The sequence below is a fragment of the Cupressus sempervirens genome, chromosome 2 (genome assembly GCF_028749045.1).
Source record: "Cupressus sempervirens isolate cs-2001-9-10 chromosome 2, ASM2874904v1, whole genome shotgun sequence".
Taxonomy (NCBI): domain Eukaryota; kingdom Viridiplantae; phylum Streptophyta; class Pinopsida; order Cupressales; family Cupressaceae; genus Cupressus; species Cupressus sempervirens.
In genome coordinates, this window is record NC_143119.1 from 291,553,337 (window position 1) to 291,573,163 (window position 19,827).

General features: G+C 33.0%; 1 protein-coding gene across 2 annotated transcripts in view; it reads right to left on the reverse strand.

Annotated features, from left to right (window-relative positions):
* Window positions 1-12,576: 12,576 nt before the first annotated feature.
* LOC149572215 (fluoride export protein 1-like) overlaps window positions 12,577-19,827 on the reverse strand; it is a 53,748-nt gene continuing 46,497 nt past the window's right edge. Inside the window, exons 4-8 of one of the 2 annotated variants that reach the window (XM_089813471.1) lie at window positions 14,413-14,490; window positions 13,964-14,062; window positions 13,635-13,827; window positions 13,030-13,439; window positions 12,577-12,938 (exon numbers count right to left, since the gene is read on the reverse strand). In XM_089813471.1, the coding sequence (XP_089669597.1) occupies window positions 12,714-12,938; window positions 13,030-13,439; window positions 13,635-13,827; window positions 13,964-14,062; window positions 14,413-14,490 (1,005 nt within the window). In that variant the 3' untranslated portion in view covers window positions 12,577-12,713. The remainder of the gene's footprint in view (window positions 12,939-13,029; window positions 13,440-13,634; window positions 13,828-13,963; window positions 14,063-14,412; window positions 14,491-19,827) is intronic. The other variant, XM_089813472.1, reaches the window with a different exon arrangement.

The following is a 19,827-nucleotide window of genomic DNA, read 5'->3' on the forward strand; positions in this document are numbered from 1 at the left end:
AACATTTGCATAGGTAGATCTTCTCCCCTTAAAGAAAATCGTAGAGCAAGGGCACAGAGATCACAAGGGCATGACACTACAATGAAACTGTAGATCAAGGGAATGGCAACGAAATGTAGAGATCACAAGGGCATAGAAACAAAATACACTGATCATAAGGGCATGACAATGTTTAGAGTTTTCCACCCTTGTTCAGAGCTCTCCACCTCTTATTCGTACAACTCTCCATAATAAAAACAAATGAGGAATGATTCATGTCTTTTTTCCTTTTTTTTTGTTTATACTCACATGGGCTTTGCAATTACAAGGCCAACATTGGTATTGTGATAGCATCAAGGATAATTGCAAAAAAATAAACATGAAAATCACCACAAATTACACCACTATCGCAATTTGACCCCAAATGTTGTAGTGTTGAATTTTGAAAATGGAGTGTATTCCATGTCTCCTTGCATGTTATGCTTTAACTTTGTGGACAATAGGATTTGGGGTGAATCCATATTCCTAGATTTAGGTTGGTTGAGTGAGTTCACAATGCTTAGTGATTTATTACATTATTGGGATTCATGATGAATCCATACTCTCAAAATGATGCTTGGTTGAGTGATTTCTTTGTACTTGTACTCATTTTTTGCATTTCCCATATCTAACCCTTGTATTGGTATTATGTGATTACATTCATGAAGTTGTTTGTGCCCACATATGAGTATGTGCACGTGCATACGATAGGATCTTGCAAGACCCCAACTCTCATATATATGTTGGTTTAGAGATTTTTCATTTGGGGGTTGGGTTGGGAACTTGCATTGCCTATAGGAAATCATTATGTGATGAGCATGGATATGTAGGGTAGACATGTGTAGTGGCTTCTCCCTATACCCTAACCTAGAAGTGGCCAAAAAGGTAACGTGAAGATGTATAAACAAGTGATAACCAAAATTATTTAATGGGCAATAAAACTTAAGATAAGATAAATGAACATCTATATGTTCTTTGTGAGTCTAGAGGGATCTAGTGTGAGAGTGTGGTATAATGACCTCATGTTGGAATTGATTATGTACTAATGTGATAACCTCCAAAGGGAGTTGATTTTTCACCATATATAGCTTGGGCTTCCCCAATGTCAAGTGACTTACACCCCACTAAAGTCCCTACATAGCTATCATCTAATAGGTCTAACCAGTGACATGATGTTTGCATTATCTTCATGACCATATAGATGTTGGTCATACTTGATTGGCATGTGTGTTAGCCATGGGTGATTGTCTTATGTGATTGTGGTTGTGTCACTATCTCCATTAGCATGATGAGAGTGGGCCAGTAGGTACCATGTGATTGAGAGGCGTAGCTACCTATACCACTATTGGGGACCAATGCATAGAGATACTCTTCTTCTAATCTTGAGACCAAAGTTGATGTTCACTTGGTGCTTCGATGTATCTGGAGTATGTTTGCTTGTGATCTATGTTTTATTTGGATGCATTGATATCATTTTTTAGATGATTCTTACCATGTTTACTTATTGCATTTTATATCACAATGTTAGATAATATTGCTTAGTTGATGTTTCTTACCATTGTTATGGATTAGCAACTTGATTAATAGATCAACATGTAGGATGTTTCATGTTTCATTTATGGTATATATGATGGTTATTGGTAAGCTAGAGCTCATAAGCTAACACCAATGATCTTGTTGGAAAATTGATATTTCGTGCTTGGGGTGTGGTTAGGATCCTTGAGGTCTCACGATGCCATTAAGGTTGGAAGAGAACAAGAAAGGTTGATTTAGTTTTGTTGCATCGTATTCTTATGTTTTCCCTTTATTGTGATGTTTCTTATGCAGATACTTTATTATGATGTTTAATATAGATTGATAAATGTTATTGTGATCCGATGTTAAATTTTTTAGATCCCTTTCTTTCTCTTGAGTGTTTGTTCCTCGACTTTAGCGGTTCTGGTATTTTCCAATGTGGAGGTTCTAACCCTTTTCATCTCCTAAGTTAGCTTTTCAATTTTGCTTTTTAGCCTAGATGACTTTAGGATAGTAAGACTAAACGATACTGATAAAGTGTCATACCACAATACCAAGAAATGTCATCTTATATTACTATAAATATCACCTGGCAATACCATGAAATATTTTCTAGATGAGAAATATTGCTTGGATATTATGAGAAATGTCACCTGGGATTTCTCTCAAAACATGTAAGTCCAAATAATATGTACTTCTTGATTCGTCTGGTGAATTCCATAAGGTGGTTTGGATGCCCTTTTAGGAGTTCTTACTACATCGACCTTGACAATTTTCCTATGGGATGTTTAGGATTTGAATTTTTGTTTTGGATATCCTCTTAATGTCGTTAATGGTAAATTATCTTGTATGGATTAAACACTTAGGAACTTTACATTTGGACTTTAAAATGAACCTCAATTCTAATGTTAGATTATATCTTGAGATGAACCTTGTATGATTATTTCATGTAGATGGAAATGAACATGTTAGTAAGTGATGAGAGCTTGGGGATCTTTGGTGGTTTCGTTAGTTGTCTTCCATTGTGATCTCTTTTATGTTTGCAATTGTATGTATCTATGCTTTATCTTATGAAAAAAAATCATCTTTGTATATCCTTGTTTCCAAGGATCTCCATGCAAGGCATTACATATGTACGCATGCATGCATAAACCCAACTTTCAGCCAAACATATGAAACTAAATATTCACTCAAATAGTAAATATCAAATAACAAATAAGAGAAGAGACTTGATCCTTTGTAGCTAGTAAAGCATATTATTTTTTCTGCAATGTGTAAAAATTTGTATTATACTAACATCTGATTTTCTTTTTATTAAATGTATATATAAATCAATCAAATAATCAGACTCCTATATAGTAGCAACAAATATTTTGAATGTAAATTAGTGCTTAACAAACATAAAGGGGATATAAAATGGATCAACAATTTCCTTTTCATATCACGATGGGTTATAGTAATTTAGATCATATATTGCCACAAAAACACCAATCAATAAGTATATTCATCTTACTCTACATTTATTTCATACAATTACAATCCAAATAGAAAATAGTTATATACATGAGGCCTACTAAAAGGGATTTATGAATTTAGTGGATTAGAGTATTATTATTTATATCAGAAGTGCAAGAAAATATTAAATATTTATGTACTTGAAAATGATATATGTTTCATTGATCATTACCGATTTGATGTCATTTATATGATGGATAGTCATGCATTAAATGTATTTGTAATATATTAATATGAACAAATACTATTATCCTAATAAGGCTATGTATATTTGAATTGTAATATATATTTTTAAGTTGTATGGCATATTCATCAATTTGTAGCAATCATTTCATATATACACAGATAAAGTACTATGTGCATTTACACTTTAACTATATTAAGATGATTACCTCACAAGATAAGATAAGGCCTACAACAAAATAAATTGTGTTGCATTATACACATGTACTAAATAAGAACTTTAGTAGAATGGACATAAGTTACATTGTACAAAGGCACTATCTTGTATGGAATTATCCACACTGATAAAGGGAGTTACAATAAGGGGGAATAGTGAAGCCACTAGGTATGCCAACCTCATGAAGCATGGCACCAATGGGAGCAAGGCAAGGAAACCCTTTTGCAATATCTCCATCCATCTTTAGGAGCACAAAAATGCTACAAAATACATGTTATAAATTGGAACTCCCTTTATAAAAATAATAAGATAGACTAAATCGTGTTTGGATATTTGTGTTCTTGCTCTCTTTTGGTGTTGCAGGACCCAAATCAAGAACTAGTTTGCTAAAAGATGTTTTAATTGGTGGATTTATATCTCTAACCATCTTACAATTCTTATTTTAATAAAATTTTGTGATTCTAGGAAAAAATTAGGACAACCCCAAAAAGGGGACACTCAATTCTTCTTCATTTTTTTAATCTATATTATACTCCTTTTTAAAAAATTTAAAGCCAACTAGTTTTCCTTAAGGAGTAATTTAACCAAATATTTTAATTTTAATTCTAGCAAAGAATTATATTCCATCCTCCATAACTTCCCAAGTTTTGAGGTCTTCATCACTAAATTATATAGTTGACAAAAGAGACATATTGAAAAATAAGATTTATTCATCTTTATTGTTTTTGTCTTCCTTTATTTCATCTACTTAAAGTTATAATTTATGGTTTTGTATCCTTTGAGTTGGCATTCTCTAAGTATTAATTCTTGGTTGTACATTCTCCGCTACAAACTGAATCACTAATAGAACATGTCTAGTTGTTTCCAATTCAATCATAGAGCTTCTAATTTTATTTTATTTTTTAGAAAAAGTGGGTGAACCACTATAATATTATATTAATAATAAACTAATTCAAAAGCTCAACTTGGAAAGAATTAGGAAGAAAACCCAACATCATCATTCAATACAAAAAAAAAAATTGATCATTACATTATGGAATATATGCTACCTCCCAATATACTACCAAGTATTCCACTCCACACATGAAGTAGAAACTAGCCAATAACTTGCACTAGTAATACATTTTCTTCAAGACTTGGCAAAATCCAGATAAAATAATTTTTTGGCAGGACCATCCTATGTAGCTTTTGACAGGTCTCGTGTTGAAGACATACATCCCTTGGTGTCGATGTCTTTAGGAATAATTCCTAGTCAAGAGTAGAGCCATGTTGTTAAGTGGGCACATCTAAACCAATAATCCATGGAAGACTAGCCAAAAATGATTCTATCATATCATGATAAATGTAGCTCAAACTTAGATTTGATTTCCAAGATCAGGGCTTAAGCTCATACTCATAATATAGCTTTGTTAAGAAAAATTGTTAACCAGTTTCAAAGCTTGAATATAAAGAAGTCAAAACCAATCCTCCATAAAGCAATTGCCTAGATGTCTATCAGATTTTCTCCTCTTATTGATTGTTTGTGCCCCTCTTTCCTTTGTAGGTGTGTCATTTATATGCTTTATGTCCCCAACATTTCCTCTCTTTGCATTGAGACACTTGCACCTCCAATTGTGAAATCTACATACTTAGATCATGAATCAACTCACTCTATTTCTCACTTTTCTCCAAAAAATCAAATATAGTCCTCTTTAATTTCTCATTCTCTTCTCTTACCATGTCAATATCTTCCATGGGCTTAACTTTCTCCTGGATCTTATTACCTATTTCTTCACAATCCATGAGGTCCACAGTTTTTGGCTTCTCATTGAGTTGGATTGTCTCTACCTTCAATGCCTCAGGAGATTCAGATATACTATCAATCTCCCTTGAATTTGTTGCAACACCTTCATCTGTGCAAGGGAATGCATCAGCCTCCACTAGATACAGAGATTCAAAAAAAAATTCAGCATCCCTTGCAATTCCTAAAATACATTCCTTTGTAGGAGAGAATTTTTCCTCCAGCAACAGCCTTTCATAATTTTTTCTTTTCAAAATTTCCCCCTCTTTATTAGCTACATCAATCATTGTATATCCCTCAATTCCATAAGACAGAATTGCATACTTGAAATTTTGTGCGTCAATACTACAACTAACCACACAAAGGAGTGATGGAGGCATAAAAGGCCATGTACTATCTTACTAATGGAATCAAAATTTGCAATCATGACACAACATGCTTGGGTTTAGGAATTTATTAATGGAAGGCCTCCATATCTGTAGCTATCAAGCTTTTAAGATCCTCATGTTGTTCGATTAGGTGTGTTGGATTTAGAGAAGATATCACCATCCCATCACATTCTAGATTTGAGAGAAGATCTACAACTTTGTTGCCTTCTCAAAGCATGTACGAAAGGAACACATCGTGAAACTGATCTAAGAGCCTCCAAATTTGAATTAAAATGTATTTGAGTTGCCAAGAATATTTCTAACTATTGATGTAGGCATTAATGATAACCAAGAAATCACCTTCTATGTGCAAGTGATAGTAATTCCCTTGTTTTGCTAGTACTAGTCCTACAAAAAGAGCTTGTACTTCAACAATATTTTTAGTGCCAATAGGAAGAGGGGAAGTACTTAGAGAAATTACATTTCCTTGGTTGTCTCAAATTCATGCCCCCAATCCTGAAGTTCCTATGTTTCCTCTTGAGGCCCCGTCAAAATTGAGCTTCATAGAGCTTGCAATAGGTGGATGCCAATGAACAACAAATTGATCTATTGAAGTAGAGGCAAACTTGATTGCACCCAACCTAGATGGGATAATTAATTTTTTTCATTCCCAAAGAACCCTACCATCTAATGGGGTAATGATAGGATAAAGATTGCACCTACTTAAGCTCACATGAGTCACTTCTAAAATTGATCTTTCAATGCCTTCTAAAATCCTATGGATAGAGGAGATTTCTTTCTGAAAGATATGTTGATTTCTTTCTGAAAGATATGTTTATTTCTTTCCCACCAGATGGTCCATATGAATAATTCTAGGAAACACTTCCAGATGTTAGCAAACAAAGAATTTGGATAGAGAACTAGCCATGCTTGGAAAAGATCCCATATATTATTCTGAAGTGGAGTGTTATAGTTTATTTCTCAAGACAAAAGTCTAGCACTGTTGTGCAAAAGGGAAGTTCAGAAAGGAGATGATCGACTATTTCCTAACACTCATTACACAGTAAGAAATGAAATGGTGGAGCAATATGCAATCTTTCCAATCTGTCACTTGTCAGAATCTAGTGTTTAATTGCAAGTCATGCAAAGCAATCAACTTTTGGTAGAACAACATGGTTTCAACAAAATGAATATGCCTAAAATAGAATTTTGTTTGAGCCTATTTGATGTAGCAGTCTATAACCCACTTTAATTGAATACTTACCGTCCTTGGTTGGGACCCAAATTAGTTTGTCTTTGCTACCCAAGAGGAAGACATGTTTATTTGCCAAAATGCTGTGAAAATTATCTCTATCCTGTTGTGCCAATGGTAATTGATCTGGATCCTTCCAGATGACTTTTCCTGAGTGTATATAGACTGTTGATACATATTGACTTACATGTGTCCCCCAATTAGCTTCTAATACTGATATGGTATTTATTGAGTTCTGCCAATTGGATAATAGAGGTTGACTATTCCATGAGTCTCTCTAGAACTTAACCTTAGTCCCACTATTTACTACCCAAGTGGCATATTTAAGGACAATGTCTCTTGAAGATATCATGAAGTCCCATATGACTAATCCCTTTGGGGGGTCCAAGATTGAAATTTTTTTGAAGGATCATTGTTATCCAAATACTTATGTTGCATGACCTGGCACCATGTGGACAGTTTACTATGCATTTGCCAAATTAAAGGATCATTGTTATCCAAATACTTATGTTGCACAGTTTATTGTACATTTGCCAAATTAGTTTACCACCAAAAGTCCCATTTCTTTTTGTTAAGTCATGAATACCCACACCTCCTACTACAGGGATATGTGCCAAATCTTGGAGAGATATGAGGGGTATTTTCTTCTCCTCATTCATGTCCCGTATCTAAAGGAAGCCTCTGATCAACTTTTGGATTTTTAAAAGGATTGAAGGAGGGGCCTTAAGAATAACTAAATAATAGTTTGGAATTGCTGAAAACACTGATTTGACAAGGAGAATTCTTCCTCATAATGAAAGTCATCTAGCTTTCTAAGCCACAATTCTGCTCTTAATACATTGAATGACTAAAGACTGATAACTTGTTTTATTTGATCAAATAAAGAATGGAATACCAAGATATAAATATGGCAAGAAATCCATTAAGAATCCCAAGATCTGAACTATTATATCAAATATATCTTTTTTGGTGTTGAAAAGGTATTTTTTATTTTTGAACATTTATTTTTTGTCCTAATACATCAGAATATAATTGTATTATGTTCTTTATTTGCCAAGCCTCTTGAACTTGTGACAGACCAAATAATAGGGTATCATCAACAAATAGAGAATGGGTGATGGATATATTTGTGCCATTGATGTGTGCACCCTGCCAATTACCTAACCCATGCTAAAGTTTGATACTTTTGTTGAATGCTTCAACCATGATGATGAATAATACTGAGGATAAAGGATCTCCCTATCTAACTCCTTGTGTAGAGGAGAAGAAGCATGTTGGTTTACCATTAACTATTATTGAAAACCAAGATCCTAATATACATGCTTTAATCCACTTGCACCAGCCCTTAGAAAATCCCATTTTGAGTAAGACTTGGAATAGGAACTTCCAACATACTTTGTCAAATGTTTTTATCATGTCTGATTTGGTCACGAAATTTGAGGTTTGATTTGTGTTGGTAGAGTGAAGGACCTCGTGAGCCATCAGTGCCCCTTCCATGGTTTCTCACCCAATATAAAACCACATTTCTCATTTGAGATAATGGTGGGAATGAGAGAATGTATCCTCAAGTAAATAGCCCTGGTAATGATCTCGTATGTTAATTTGCAAAGAGAAATTGGCCTGAAGTCAGCAAACATTTTTGGATCCTTAACTTTTGGGATTGGTGTAATACTCATGGTGTTGAAGTACTTGAGCATGTTTTTATTTTTCCTTGACTCCTCAACAGTAGCAAGCAGGTCCTAGCCAATAGTATCCCAACAAATTTTGAAAAAGAGGGTAGTAAATCCATCCAGGCCTAGGGCTTTATCTAGGGGGAATGAGAAGACCAGTTTTCAAATCTTGAATAGAAAAGGGGGCCATAAGCATGGAATTTTTGAAAGGTGACACCATTGTTGGGATGGATTCCATGATCTCATTCACTTGTGAGTTTGAGGATGATGGAAATGTTGCTAGGGAAAGACGATTCTTAAAAATCCTAACTCCTTCAAAAATCTATTGTGCATTTGAAATGAGGTTTCCTGAAACTACATCCTTGATTTCAAAAAATTTCTTAGCTTCTCTCTTCTGTTTAGCTTAAGCATGAAAATATTTTATATTTTTGTTGCCATCCTGTAGCCATAGTTCTCTTTCTTTTTGCCTCCAATATTCTTCTTCTCTACTACACAATTCTTCCCACTCTTGTTGAAGGATTTTTTGTTTTACATAAGTATCTTCATTCATGCCATTTTGAATAATCTTGTTGTACACTTCATCCAGTTTTAATTTAACCTCCACTTTTTGTTTAAATACATTCTTAAAGACTTGTCGATTCCATATTTTGATGAGATTTTTTGTATGCTTCAGTTTCATGGAAAATTGGTGCATCTTAGATCCATTGACACAGGGTGCACTAACCCACCATTGCTTGATAAGGTGGAGAAATTGAGGATGATGGAGCCACATCCTTTCAAGTTTGAAAGATGAATGATTCTGAGTATTGTCATCATTTTAAAACTGGGAGATGATATATGAAATTGGGAAATGATTATATCCTGGTAAGGATGGGATCTTTGATTTTAAATACAAATTATAGAGTTTCCATTCTTTAGAAAGAAGAAATCTATCCAAGCGAACAACATTTTTTGCAAATCTAGCTCTCTTGTTTGCCCAAGTGAATGAACCTTTAGTAGGGTTAGTATCCATAAGATTATTGTTTTCCAAAAAATGAGAAAAATCTTGGATAATTTTGATGGGTGGACTAATAGCCCTAGTTTTCTCTGACTAACTCATAATTGCACTAAAGTCACCCCCTAGGATGACGTTATGGAAATCTTGAAGCTAAATCATATGAGTGACATTGTCCCAAACTCTAATTTTGTCTTGTGTTGAATTGGGTCCATAAACATTTATCAAAAAGAAAGAAATATCAAACTCTGATATCTTCAACATTTGCCAATTGTTATGTTGATGAATGAGTTGTCCCTGAATTATTTGGGGATTCTAGAGGACAGCTAGACCTCCTGAAGTTCCTTCCCCAAGAGAGTGCAAGGAAGATGACTTTGGCCATTTGGTAATTGTCTTTTCAAAAGTGTTTTGAGAAAGTTTGGTTTCCTGTAGCATGATAATGTATGCCTTCATAGAATCAACTATTTTTTTTATCCTACCTCTTTTATCAGAGGCATTAATGCCTCTGATGTTCCATGAGTTTATCTTCATTGCTGACAAGGAGAATCTTTTGTTCTCCTTGTCAATCTTTTGGTAATGGAAAACCTATCATCCAATGTATTTTGAATCCCTACTGATATTTTAGATTTAGTCTTGGAGCCTTTTGGTCTATCTCTAGCTTTTGGAGTCTTGGGGACATGTTGGGTCTAGGATGGAGATTGAGCAATTGAAAGAATTTGATGGTGGTCAAAGAGCCCCACAAGAGTAAGGTTCTCAGAATCTATGGAGGATTGTGTAATATTATGCTTTATCTCATCTGTGGTAGGTGTAGGTTCTCAGTCATCTTTTGAACCTACTGAAATATACACTCCTCTACACCCAATGAATCCTCATTAGAAAATGAACCAGTCATTAACTGATTTTCATGTTGAGTCTAGTGACGGTCATTTAGTTGTATAGGTCCTTGATTATTATCCTGAGCAGCTTTCTCGAGATCAAAAATCATGCATGCATAAGAGGGGTTTGGAGAAGCTTGTTTGTTCCAAAATTGGAATTCTTTGAGCAGGTCATCAAGTGTCGTAGATTTCTACTCGCCCAAGATAACACCTTCCTTTGTTATTCCAAAAATGATATTAGAAGCAATCTCTAAAACAATCTGGTCCCCAATCTAATGAACCTTCCAATCTACAGTTGGAGTTTTGTTAAGAAAATCCCTTGAGATAAAGGGGGAGAATTAGATCTTCTAATTTTTATCTCCACATTTTATTTTCTTTCATTTTTGTTCATATTTTCTCTTCCTTTGTGCTTCTCTAAAAACTATATTATTCCTGGGTTCTATGTCACAAGGTTTCAAAGCTTATATCCTTTCATAATTCTATTATATGTTAACAATGTACATTTTATTAATTATAGTCTATATATTTTTATTTTTATTTAGAAATATAAATATAAGCATTGAAAAGTCAAAAAATTAAAATTAAAAATTATAGTTTATTAATGTTCCATGCTACATATTGAGTTTAATCCAAAAAAAAATTGGAGGAACTATTGATAAGATAATAAAAATTTGTCATTTATTTTTCCTAAACTTTCATATTCAAAAATACAAAGCTAATTTGAGCCTTACCCAACAAATTTATACTGATTCTATCAATAATTTCATGTTTTTGTGTTTGGAAGTGGTTATCTAACTGTTATTCCATGTTGCTTGCAAAACTGATTAAATGCATCTAATAAATATTTATGTTAATTATCACTTCCCAAAGCCTTCAATTTCTTTTCTTTTTTATTTTCTACTAGAGTTAATCTCTTTAATAGTTTATTTATTTATTTAGTATGTAGAAAATATAGAACTCAAGATTGTTAAGATTTGTTTATAAATATAACTTAATACATATAATTTCTATTAAAAAAAATTCAAAACATCCCCATCCACTAAATATATAAATTTCCCCCTTATCTTATAGCACTGGTAAAGAGCTCCAAATGAGTTTTTTTTCCAAATATTCAATATTCACAAACATTAAAATTTAAAGGGTCATATTTATTTCCTATCCATGCCTTTTTTTTTAAAATCCAATACAACAGTTTTTATTATATACTTGACCCATTTCCTAACACCGCCTTTTTCCTAGGAGTAGAGCCTAATCTACAACAATGTACTCTAGAAACACTAGAGATATTACATCTACTCCTTGTAGTATTTTTCACAAGTTAAATGACATTACCAAAGAATTTGTTTGGCAAATATTATAACATCAAAAATCATCTTATGTGTATTTTTAATTAACTACCATCCAAATATCTTCGTTGATTTTTCTTAGCAAAATTGGTTTTCTACCAAATTAAAAACATGAAAATATAATTTGAATTTAAATATTTATCTATATTTTTTATTTAAGTTTTAAATTAATTTAGCTATAGTAGAGTGAAATAGCTATTAGTTATTTAATCACATATTTTATTAATTTCTATAATTATATTATTTTAAGAATTCATATTTTTTGTTATAATAATATAATTATTATAATTTCATAATCTATAGATTCATAAATATAGTTTCAAAAAATATGAATTCTTATAATTTCCATAGAAGATGTTGCATACGCAATTTCAAGAGTTTGTGAATCTCATATTTTAAATATTTTCTATGAAATATATTAAACTTTCAATCACTTCCATTATTCAAATCAGTTTCCTTTGATTATATTCTAACTATTTCCTTTAAAGGTAAATTGTTAAAATATAGAAATGATTTTAACAATGATTCAATATTGTTTCAAAAAGAAAGACATAAGACATAAACAATAAAATGATTTTGATGATACTCAAACATCCCAGGCATGCTCTCTATATCTCTCCATCTCATGTGTGTGTGTGTGTGTGTGTGTGTGTACACACACACACACATGTAAACATCTATATAGATGTATGCATATTTGTATACTTACGTACATCTCTCTCTCTCTCTCTCTCTCTCTCTCTCTCTCTCTCTCTCTCTCTCTCTCTCTGTGCGCATGCACACGCGCATGTGCATGTTTACTTTCATAATGATTAATATTAAAATTAATGGATACACACAAGATTACTATAAGATAATATGCATATTATCAAGGTTGTTTGTAACAAAATCATTAGTTGTTTCAAAAATATCTATATAATAAATCAACTAAAGAATTGTATCATACTTTAAAAAAAATCAAAACTACTTTCAATGACATTTCATGTTTGAGAGTATCCTCTTGTCCATACAGGAATTGAATATATCAAAGTTCCAAAAATAAATGCTGGTAATAAAGATAGTAATATATAGGCATAAGCCCTCCATGAATGCTTACTTTGATGCATAGCTTGAACTTCTACAACAAATGTAGAGACGGTACTCATACACCCCAAAAAACCTAGTTGAAGGGATTCTATCACAATCAATCGACTCTGATCCTTCACCTGCAATTGCGAAGGATTGAGATCAATGGAATAATGAAATGATTAAGAAATTGAAATTAGCAAATAAAATGAGTTAAAATGGAAGTCGTACCACTCGATGAATTATTGATAAAGAAGCCATAATGATGCTTGCTATGAGATTTGTAAGTAATGTTCCAATTGGTAACCACTTTAAGTGTTTTTGTGATCCGATTCCTTTTCCATTGAGGCGTGCCATGTACCATCTAATCCATACTCCAAATGGTCCGACCATACAAGCTATCCATAACTTTTTCTCATGGTGTGATATAAAATCAAGCATTGACAAAACAAGGCTTCCAACCCACAATATTCCAAATAAGAGTGTAAATATAATAAATCCATATAAGTCATAGCGGTAATACACACTATGTGGGATCCATGTCAAGAATGCTTGTTTCTTCTTTATTTGATTATGAATATATGCAATGAACTTGGCAGATTCAATCCCCAATGCAAGTGACATTTGAGCCAACTCCATTCCTATCATTTTATAAAAAATACTTTAGCTTACGATTATTTAATTTATATATTATCTATGATTAAGAGGGGGGAAATTAATATACTTATATGTAGGAATAAAACAATAAATACTTAAATTATAAATTTATCTCTCAATGATGTTGAAAAGGTTAATCTATATCTATTAAGGTAAAACTTGTATTATGTGCATCTTACCTAAAAGAAGACCGATAAATCCAATTACCCAGTGTCCTTCAGTTGTTATGTTTACTATTTCTTGAATCCAAGACGAGAAAGTGGTAATGCTTCCCATCAGTCCTGTTGATAGTCCAATGGCTAATGCTTCAGAGAAAAGAGAAATATTTCTTTTGAATGCAACTCCGACCCATCCCATCAAAAAACTTCCAACCTACCATCAAAAAGTACCATATCTTAGATCCAAACATTCTCAATAATGATTATCTCCTAACATGTTTTAGCATTGTAAATGAGACATAGATTTATTGCCTTTTTGAAAGAGGTAGAAACAAAGAGAAACTACTTACCATGTTTGAAGGCAAATCAACATAAAGAGCACTACGATAATTTGTTACATTTGCTACATCTGGCCCAAATAATATTTGTAATGAATACCTTATGATGATCTATAAACAAATAAAATACAATGTTTCAATATCAAATTAATTATTTTGATAAAAGAAAATGTTTGAATTGTTAATATGTTAAATCAAAAAATTAGAACTACTTGATTGTTTCCATTTCTATGAGAATAAGAGAGGTGACAAATATATAGAATTTAATGTTTACCACATGCATTACATTTATATGAACACATTCTCATCAGTGATATTACATAAGGATAAAACATATTAATGTGAAGCAAAATATTACTCAATTTTTATTTCATATAAGGAGATAAAGCGAGAACACTAAAGAAAACATTCAATATTTTCTTATTACATATTTAAAAATATAAATATTAATGCAAGCTTACCCCAACAATCGCGAACACTCCTAGATGAGAAAAGATCATTATATATTCCATTACCCATGAACATTTTTGGCGATTACCCTGCCAATACAATAACTTAAGTCTTTGTTAGTAATGCATAGAAAGCATGTTAAAATAGAGTATCTTTCTAAAAATTAATTTAGATATGAAATTTTGTAGACCCTTTCTATATGAATATAAGATTTCACCTACCACCATTTATGATTAAGGTTTATATATAGCACCCTAAAAATAGATTTCAAATTGATGAAAGGAAACATTACCTTAAATGATACTAGTTGAACACTTGTGTTCATCTATCATTTAGATATAGATATTAGTTGGAAAAACCTGTTTCTTAGAGCTTAAATTATGAAAGATATTTGCTTTCGAAAGGAAAATTTCATATAAATGTTACACATGTATGTTAATATTGGACAATTTTAACAATTTTGTTATTCTAAAATTCAAGTGTTTCAAAGAAATATTTGTAACTATATGATATATTTGTAACTCTAAAAGTTTCGATTTTGAGGGAAGACAACCATTTTACCCATTTAAAGAAAGGTTAATATACTACATAGTTTATTACTATAGATGTGATCTAATATTTTGGAGATATTTTAGTTTATGTGCAAATCTATTATGGGTATTTGATAATTAAGAATTTCATATAAATACTTATTTTCAAAATTTTAAATCTAAGTATTAACAATAAAAATCAGCATTAGCATAGTGTAATTGTTAAGTTCTAACTTTTTTATTATTCCCATCAAGATTCAAACTTTGCAAACTGGCTATTATTGAATATTCTACTTGGGGATGAGATCTCGTGTGCGACCTCATTAACTTTCATAGCTCAAGATGAAAAGTGTTAACCCCTTAAAATAAATTATTCAAAATAAAATTGGTTCTTAAGATCATCACAAATTCCATCGATTATGAAGAAGATAACTATACAATTCATGTAGATTTTAACAACGTATATCAAAATATGAAAAAGAAAAATATTTGGACTTAAGCATTGATGTATTGATACTACTAACATTAGGAAAGATTCATGTATGTTTTCTAAAAGAGTGAACTTTTTTAATAAAAAATTATATATACTTAATGTATATATGATATTATAAAAATAATATGAAATTTTGGTTTATGCTAAGTATTGTTTATACCAAAAAACCTTGATATAATATTTGTACTTTTAGGCTATACATTGCCTCCCTTCTAAGTAAGCAGCTAGGGATTCCTCTCTTGTGAAATAAATTTAGTGATTTGGAAGGAAGTTGTGTAGGTATTCATCTCTCTTTGTTGTGAGATCAAAATAGTGATTAGGAAGGAAGTTGTTTAAAGGTGTGCTTGAAATTCAAAACCAAACAATAAATATGATTCAACTTTGTTAAGTAAATTTAATTATCCAAGATATTTAAACCTATATCTTTTTAGTTTACTAGCCTCATATAAAGTGCTCAATCAAATCAACTGCATTTTGTATAAGAAAATATGACAACTGATACTTTGTTGGGGATAAATTAAATTATTGAAATAAGAGGTCTATTTTGGTGAAACATACTAGTTAAATCCATCCAAGATACTTCTCTATGAAAAATTGAATTAAATTGTAACTATCCTAGAGCATTGAAGCAAAGAAAGTGACATTTTAGTACAACCAACTTATAAGAATTGACTAATGTTTATGTGAATTTGTTGAAAGATGGAAGCTTGATGAACTCAAGTCTACTATATGTAAGTTTATAATGAGGAGTGAAAATGTAATTAAGGATTAATTTAACTAAAAATTAGTATAGAGATCATTTAATTCCTTAAATAAGTCATGATGAATGATTTTCTAATGGGAAATTGGATTACTGTGGTTGAAAATAACACTTGTTGAGAGATAGGTGTTGAAAGTGAGTTTTCTTCTTTCTTTAGAAACAAATAGAGTGATATTAAGAATAGAATTTTGTTACCTTTTCCTTGGATTAGAGGCATAAAGAACAAAAGTGAACTTTTTTCAAATATTTGAAGAGTTGAAGGTTCATATGGAGGCAAGCCTTTCTAGACTGAAGATTGCCTTAGGATCAACTAGGTTGGAAAAGGATATTAGATTCTTTTTTATCAACCTATTACTTTTCTTGATTGATGTGGTTCTTTTATTTTGAATAATTAGTGCTTTTTGGAAGAGATATAGATTTATTTTGTTAGTTATTCTAGATAATATTTCTCTGTATTTTTAATAAAGAGATGATTAGAAATCAAATCAAGGTATTTCTTGTAATATAAAATAGTGAATCGACAACTTATTTGTTTCTTTCTATGCTTTCTCACATAATATTCATATAATTGTTTAGAAACCTCTAATTTCCATAAGAATATACCTATTGTGATTTCACAATGCATGCCCCATTTCGCTTAGAAATGGGGAACCCCTAGTTTGATTATTAGCTTTTTTAGATCCCTATTTCGAGGTTTGAGTCTTTTTTAGGGTTTTGCCTAGCGTCTAGGTCCCTGCCTAAGAGCCCATTTTGTTGAAAAATACGTTTTAGAGGGGGAAAATCAATTTTTCTATGTTTAGGGGTAGACTAGTGCACCTAGTGCACCCCTAAAGGTGCGCTAGTGTGCAAGTCACATAAGGGAAGAGCACATCCATCTTGGAAGTGCACACCTACACAGTTGCGCACCTCGAAGAGGTATGCTCAATCCCAGGCCTATAAAGCCCAGGACCTTGCCCCTTTCTTCACTTCACTTCCTCCTGCTCCCAACTATTGCACCGTGCTAGGTGCCCCACTCCACTTCACCACCTAGACACACAACACAAACGTTAAAAAATAAACCAAGGCAAAGGTGCGCACCTTTTTTGCATTAACAAACAAAAAACTTTAAAAACCTAAAACAAGCCTTCACCTAAGTGAAAGGTGCGCATGTGCGTACCTATCCAACGTGCACACATGCACACCTTTATTAAGGAAAGCATTCCCCAAAGCATAATAAGGTTGTGGACTAAGCACACCCCACAAGGTGTGCTATGTTCGCATTGCACATTGCAAAGGTGTGCACTTAGTGCACCTCACAAGGTGTGCTATGTGCGCATTTTTTTGTGTGTTGAGGGTTTTGCTAAGTAATGGCACACCTAGCGCACCCTTAAGGTGCTCAAGGTGCACCAAATTTTGTCTTCCAGAGGGTTTTGTAGGTTTTAGGTGTTTTTGTCACAGTTTGTGTAGGATTATAGTATCTAGGTTATATTTTTTAATAATTAGGGTTTATGTAAGTTGATTTTTCTTTGCCTCCAAACTAATGGAAATTGGTTTTGGACAGATTTGATAGCTCCCTCCTTGTCCTGCCTCACTACAAAGATGGCTCTGAAACCAATTCTCTTCAAATTTCAAGGTGTTCTAGCAAAGTCACACTTCTAAGATGAATATTCAGAGATCTGAGATACTGAACTTGGCCATATCGACTGGAACATGTTCCTAGTTTTATGCAACAAACCAATTGAGAGGTCTCCAATGGTATCTGCACTTATCAGATCAAGGCTAGTAAATGCAGCATCACACCCGGTATCAATACAGTCTTCCGAGTTGATCATGACATTGGCAGAGAACTATGTTTTAGAGGAAAAGGTTGTGAAAAATATAACTAGAGAGATTGTCTTGGACTTGAGGCCTAAGAATATAGAGAAGGTATTCCATCTTCTGAGGGTAGATTAGTACATTAGGTTAACATATCATCAAGCAGAAAGGTGGAATAGAGAGCATCGAGAGGAAGCATCAAAAATCATCCAATCTTCGTATCTCATCGATAAGACTCCTCTTAAACAAAAAGCAGGCAAAGTGGATATACCAAGTGGCTATATGAAAGATGATATCAGGTATTCTATAGTTCTCTTAAGTAGGGTTATGCAATTACCAGTATGACGACACCTGAACATATGGATGGTACACTTCATTAAGACCATCAAAATAGTGAAGATGCCAATTGATTGGGCCTCAATTCTCAATGAGAATTTAGATGAGCAACTGGTGGCAGTCAAGAACAACCAAAAGTTCTATATGACATCTTATTTGGTGTACTTGTTAGTTGTAAGAGCAATAGATTATCTGAGACTGTTCAAAAGGGGCAACTTGCAAGATCCAAATGCATGGCCTTATGTGGTATACCCCTAGTTCATAAGGAAAAAGCTTCCAAAGCACAGCAAGGAATACAGAATAGTGAATGATGCCTTCATTTTTGCAATCATCTGGTTCATTGAAGGAGATTATGTGAGAATGATGTCAGATGAGGCAATGGCAAATATTACAAAAGTTGGCACCTATTAGATCCAATTTAAGACATTCACCTATTTGAGGGTAGCAGGAACAACTGTCAATCCAAAGAAGCTCCCTAGGTATCCATGTGAGAGACTCATATTGTTGGAGATTGCATAACAACTCTTGTCTACATATGAGAGAGTAAGGAAGCAACATAATAAGACTTGGGTATGGCCCATCACTATAGGTCCATATAGTGTTGTCCGAAAATAGGATATTGCGACTTTTGAGTCTAAGTGGGATCAGTATCCATTGGAGGAATATAATTCTCCTTGTTCCTATTTTGATAACATTGGGGGCTTTCTAATGAATGGTTCATAAGGCACAACACTTGGTGAAGGTTTTGCAAATGGGGTTGCAAGCTTTGGGTTTAACCATGGAGGAAACTTCGTAGTTAAGCGTGCTCAGGCTGGAGTAGTAATAGGATGGGTGACCTCCCGGGAAGTCTCGGTGGTTCACCCCTATGAGCATCACCTAGATCCAATGAGTGCTAAGTGTTCCATTTATTCTCATGAGAGATGGATTCATGTTGAATCACTACTCATGAAACATGGGTCAATGAGTTTGACTCAAAATCACATAGTTAAATCCTGATATTAATATCACGACATTGGAAGAGTTAAGTACTTGGCGGGTAAACAATTCCAACATGAAGATGCCATATAGGATCATTGGATGAATGCAATGGATGACTACGAAATCTGAATAAGGGATTATTGTAGGATGACTCTATTTGGCAAGTAGTGCCTTGAAAATAAAGGTCCCTTTAAAGATAGTGTAGAAGGCCACTGAAAAGGTCCTAGATCCCTTGTATAATAGAGATAAGATATTTGATTGACCTATTATGAATGCAGAAATTGATAAAGAGGAAAATGCATATATTAATCATAGGGCAAGGCATGTCATGAAATTAACCAAGGATTGGATCAAAAGACCATTCAAGTTGGATCCAATTCAATAAATCGTGGTTTTCCAAGCTACAACCTACCCAATGAAAGGTAGAGGAGCAAAGGTGATAGTGCCCACGTTCATGACTCAGTCACTAGTAAGGCTGGAAATAGTACATCAACTTGATAGAGAAATTGGATACTTTAGGGTGCAGAAGGGTAAA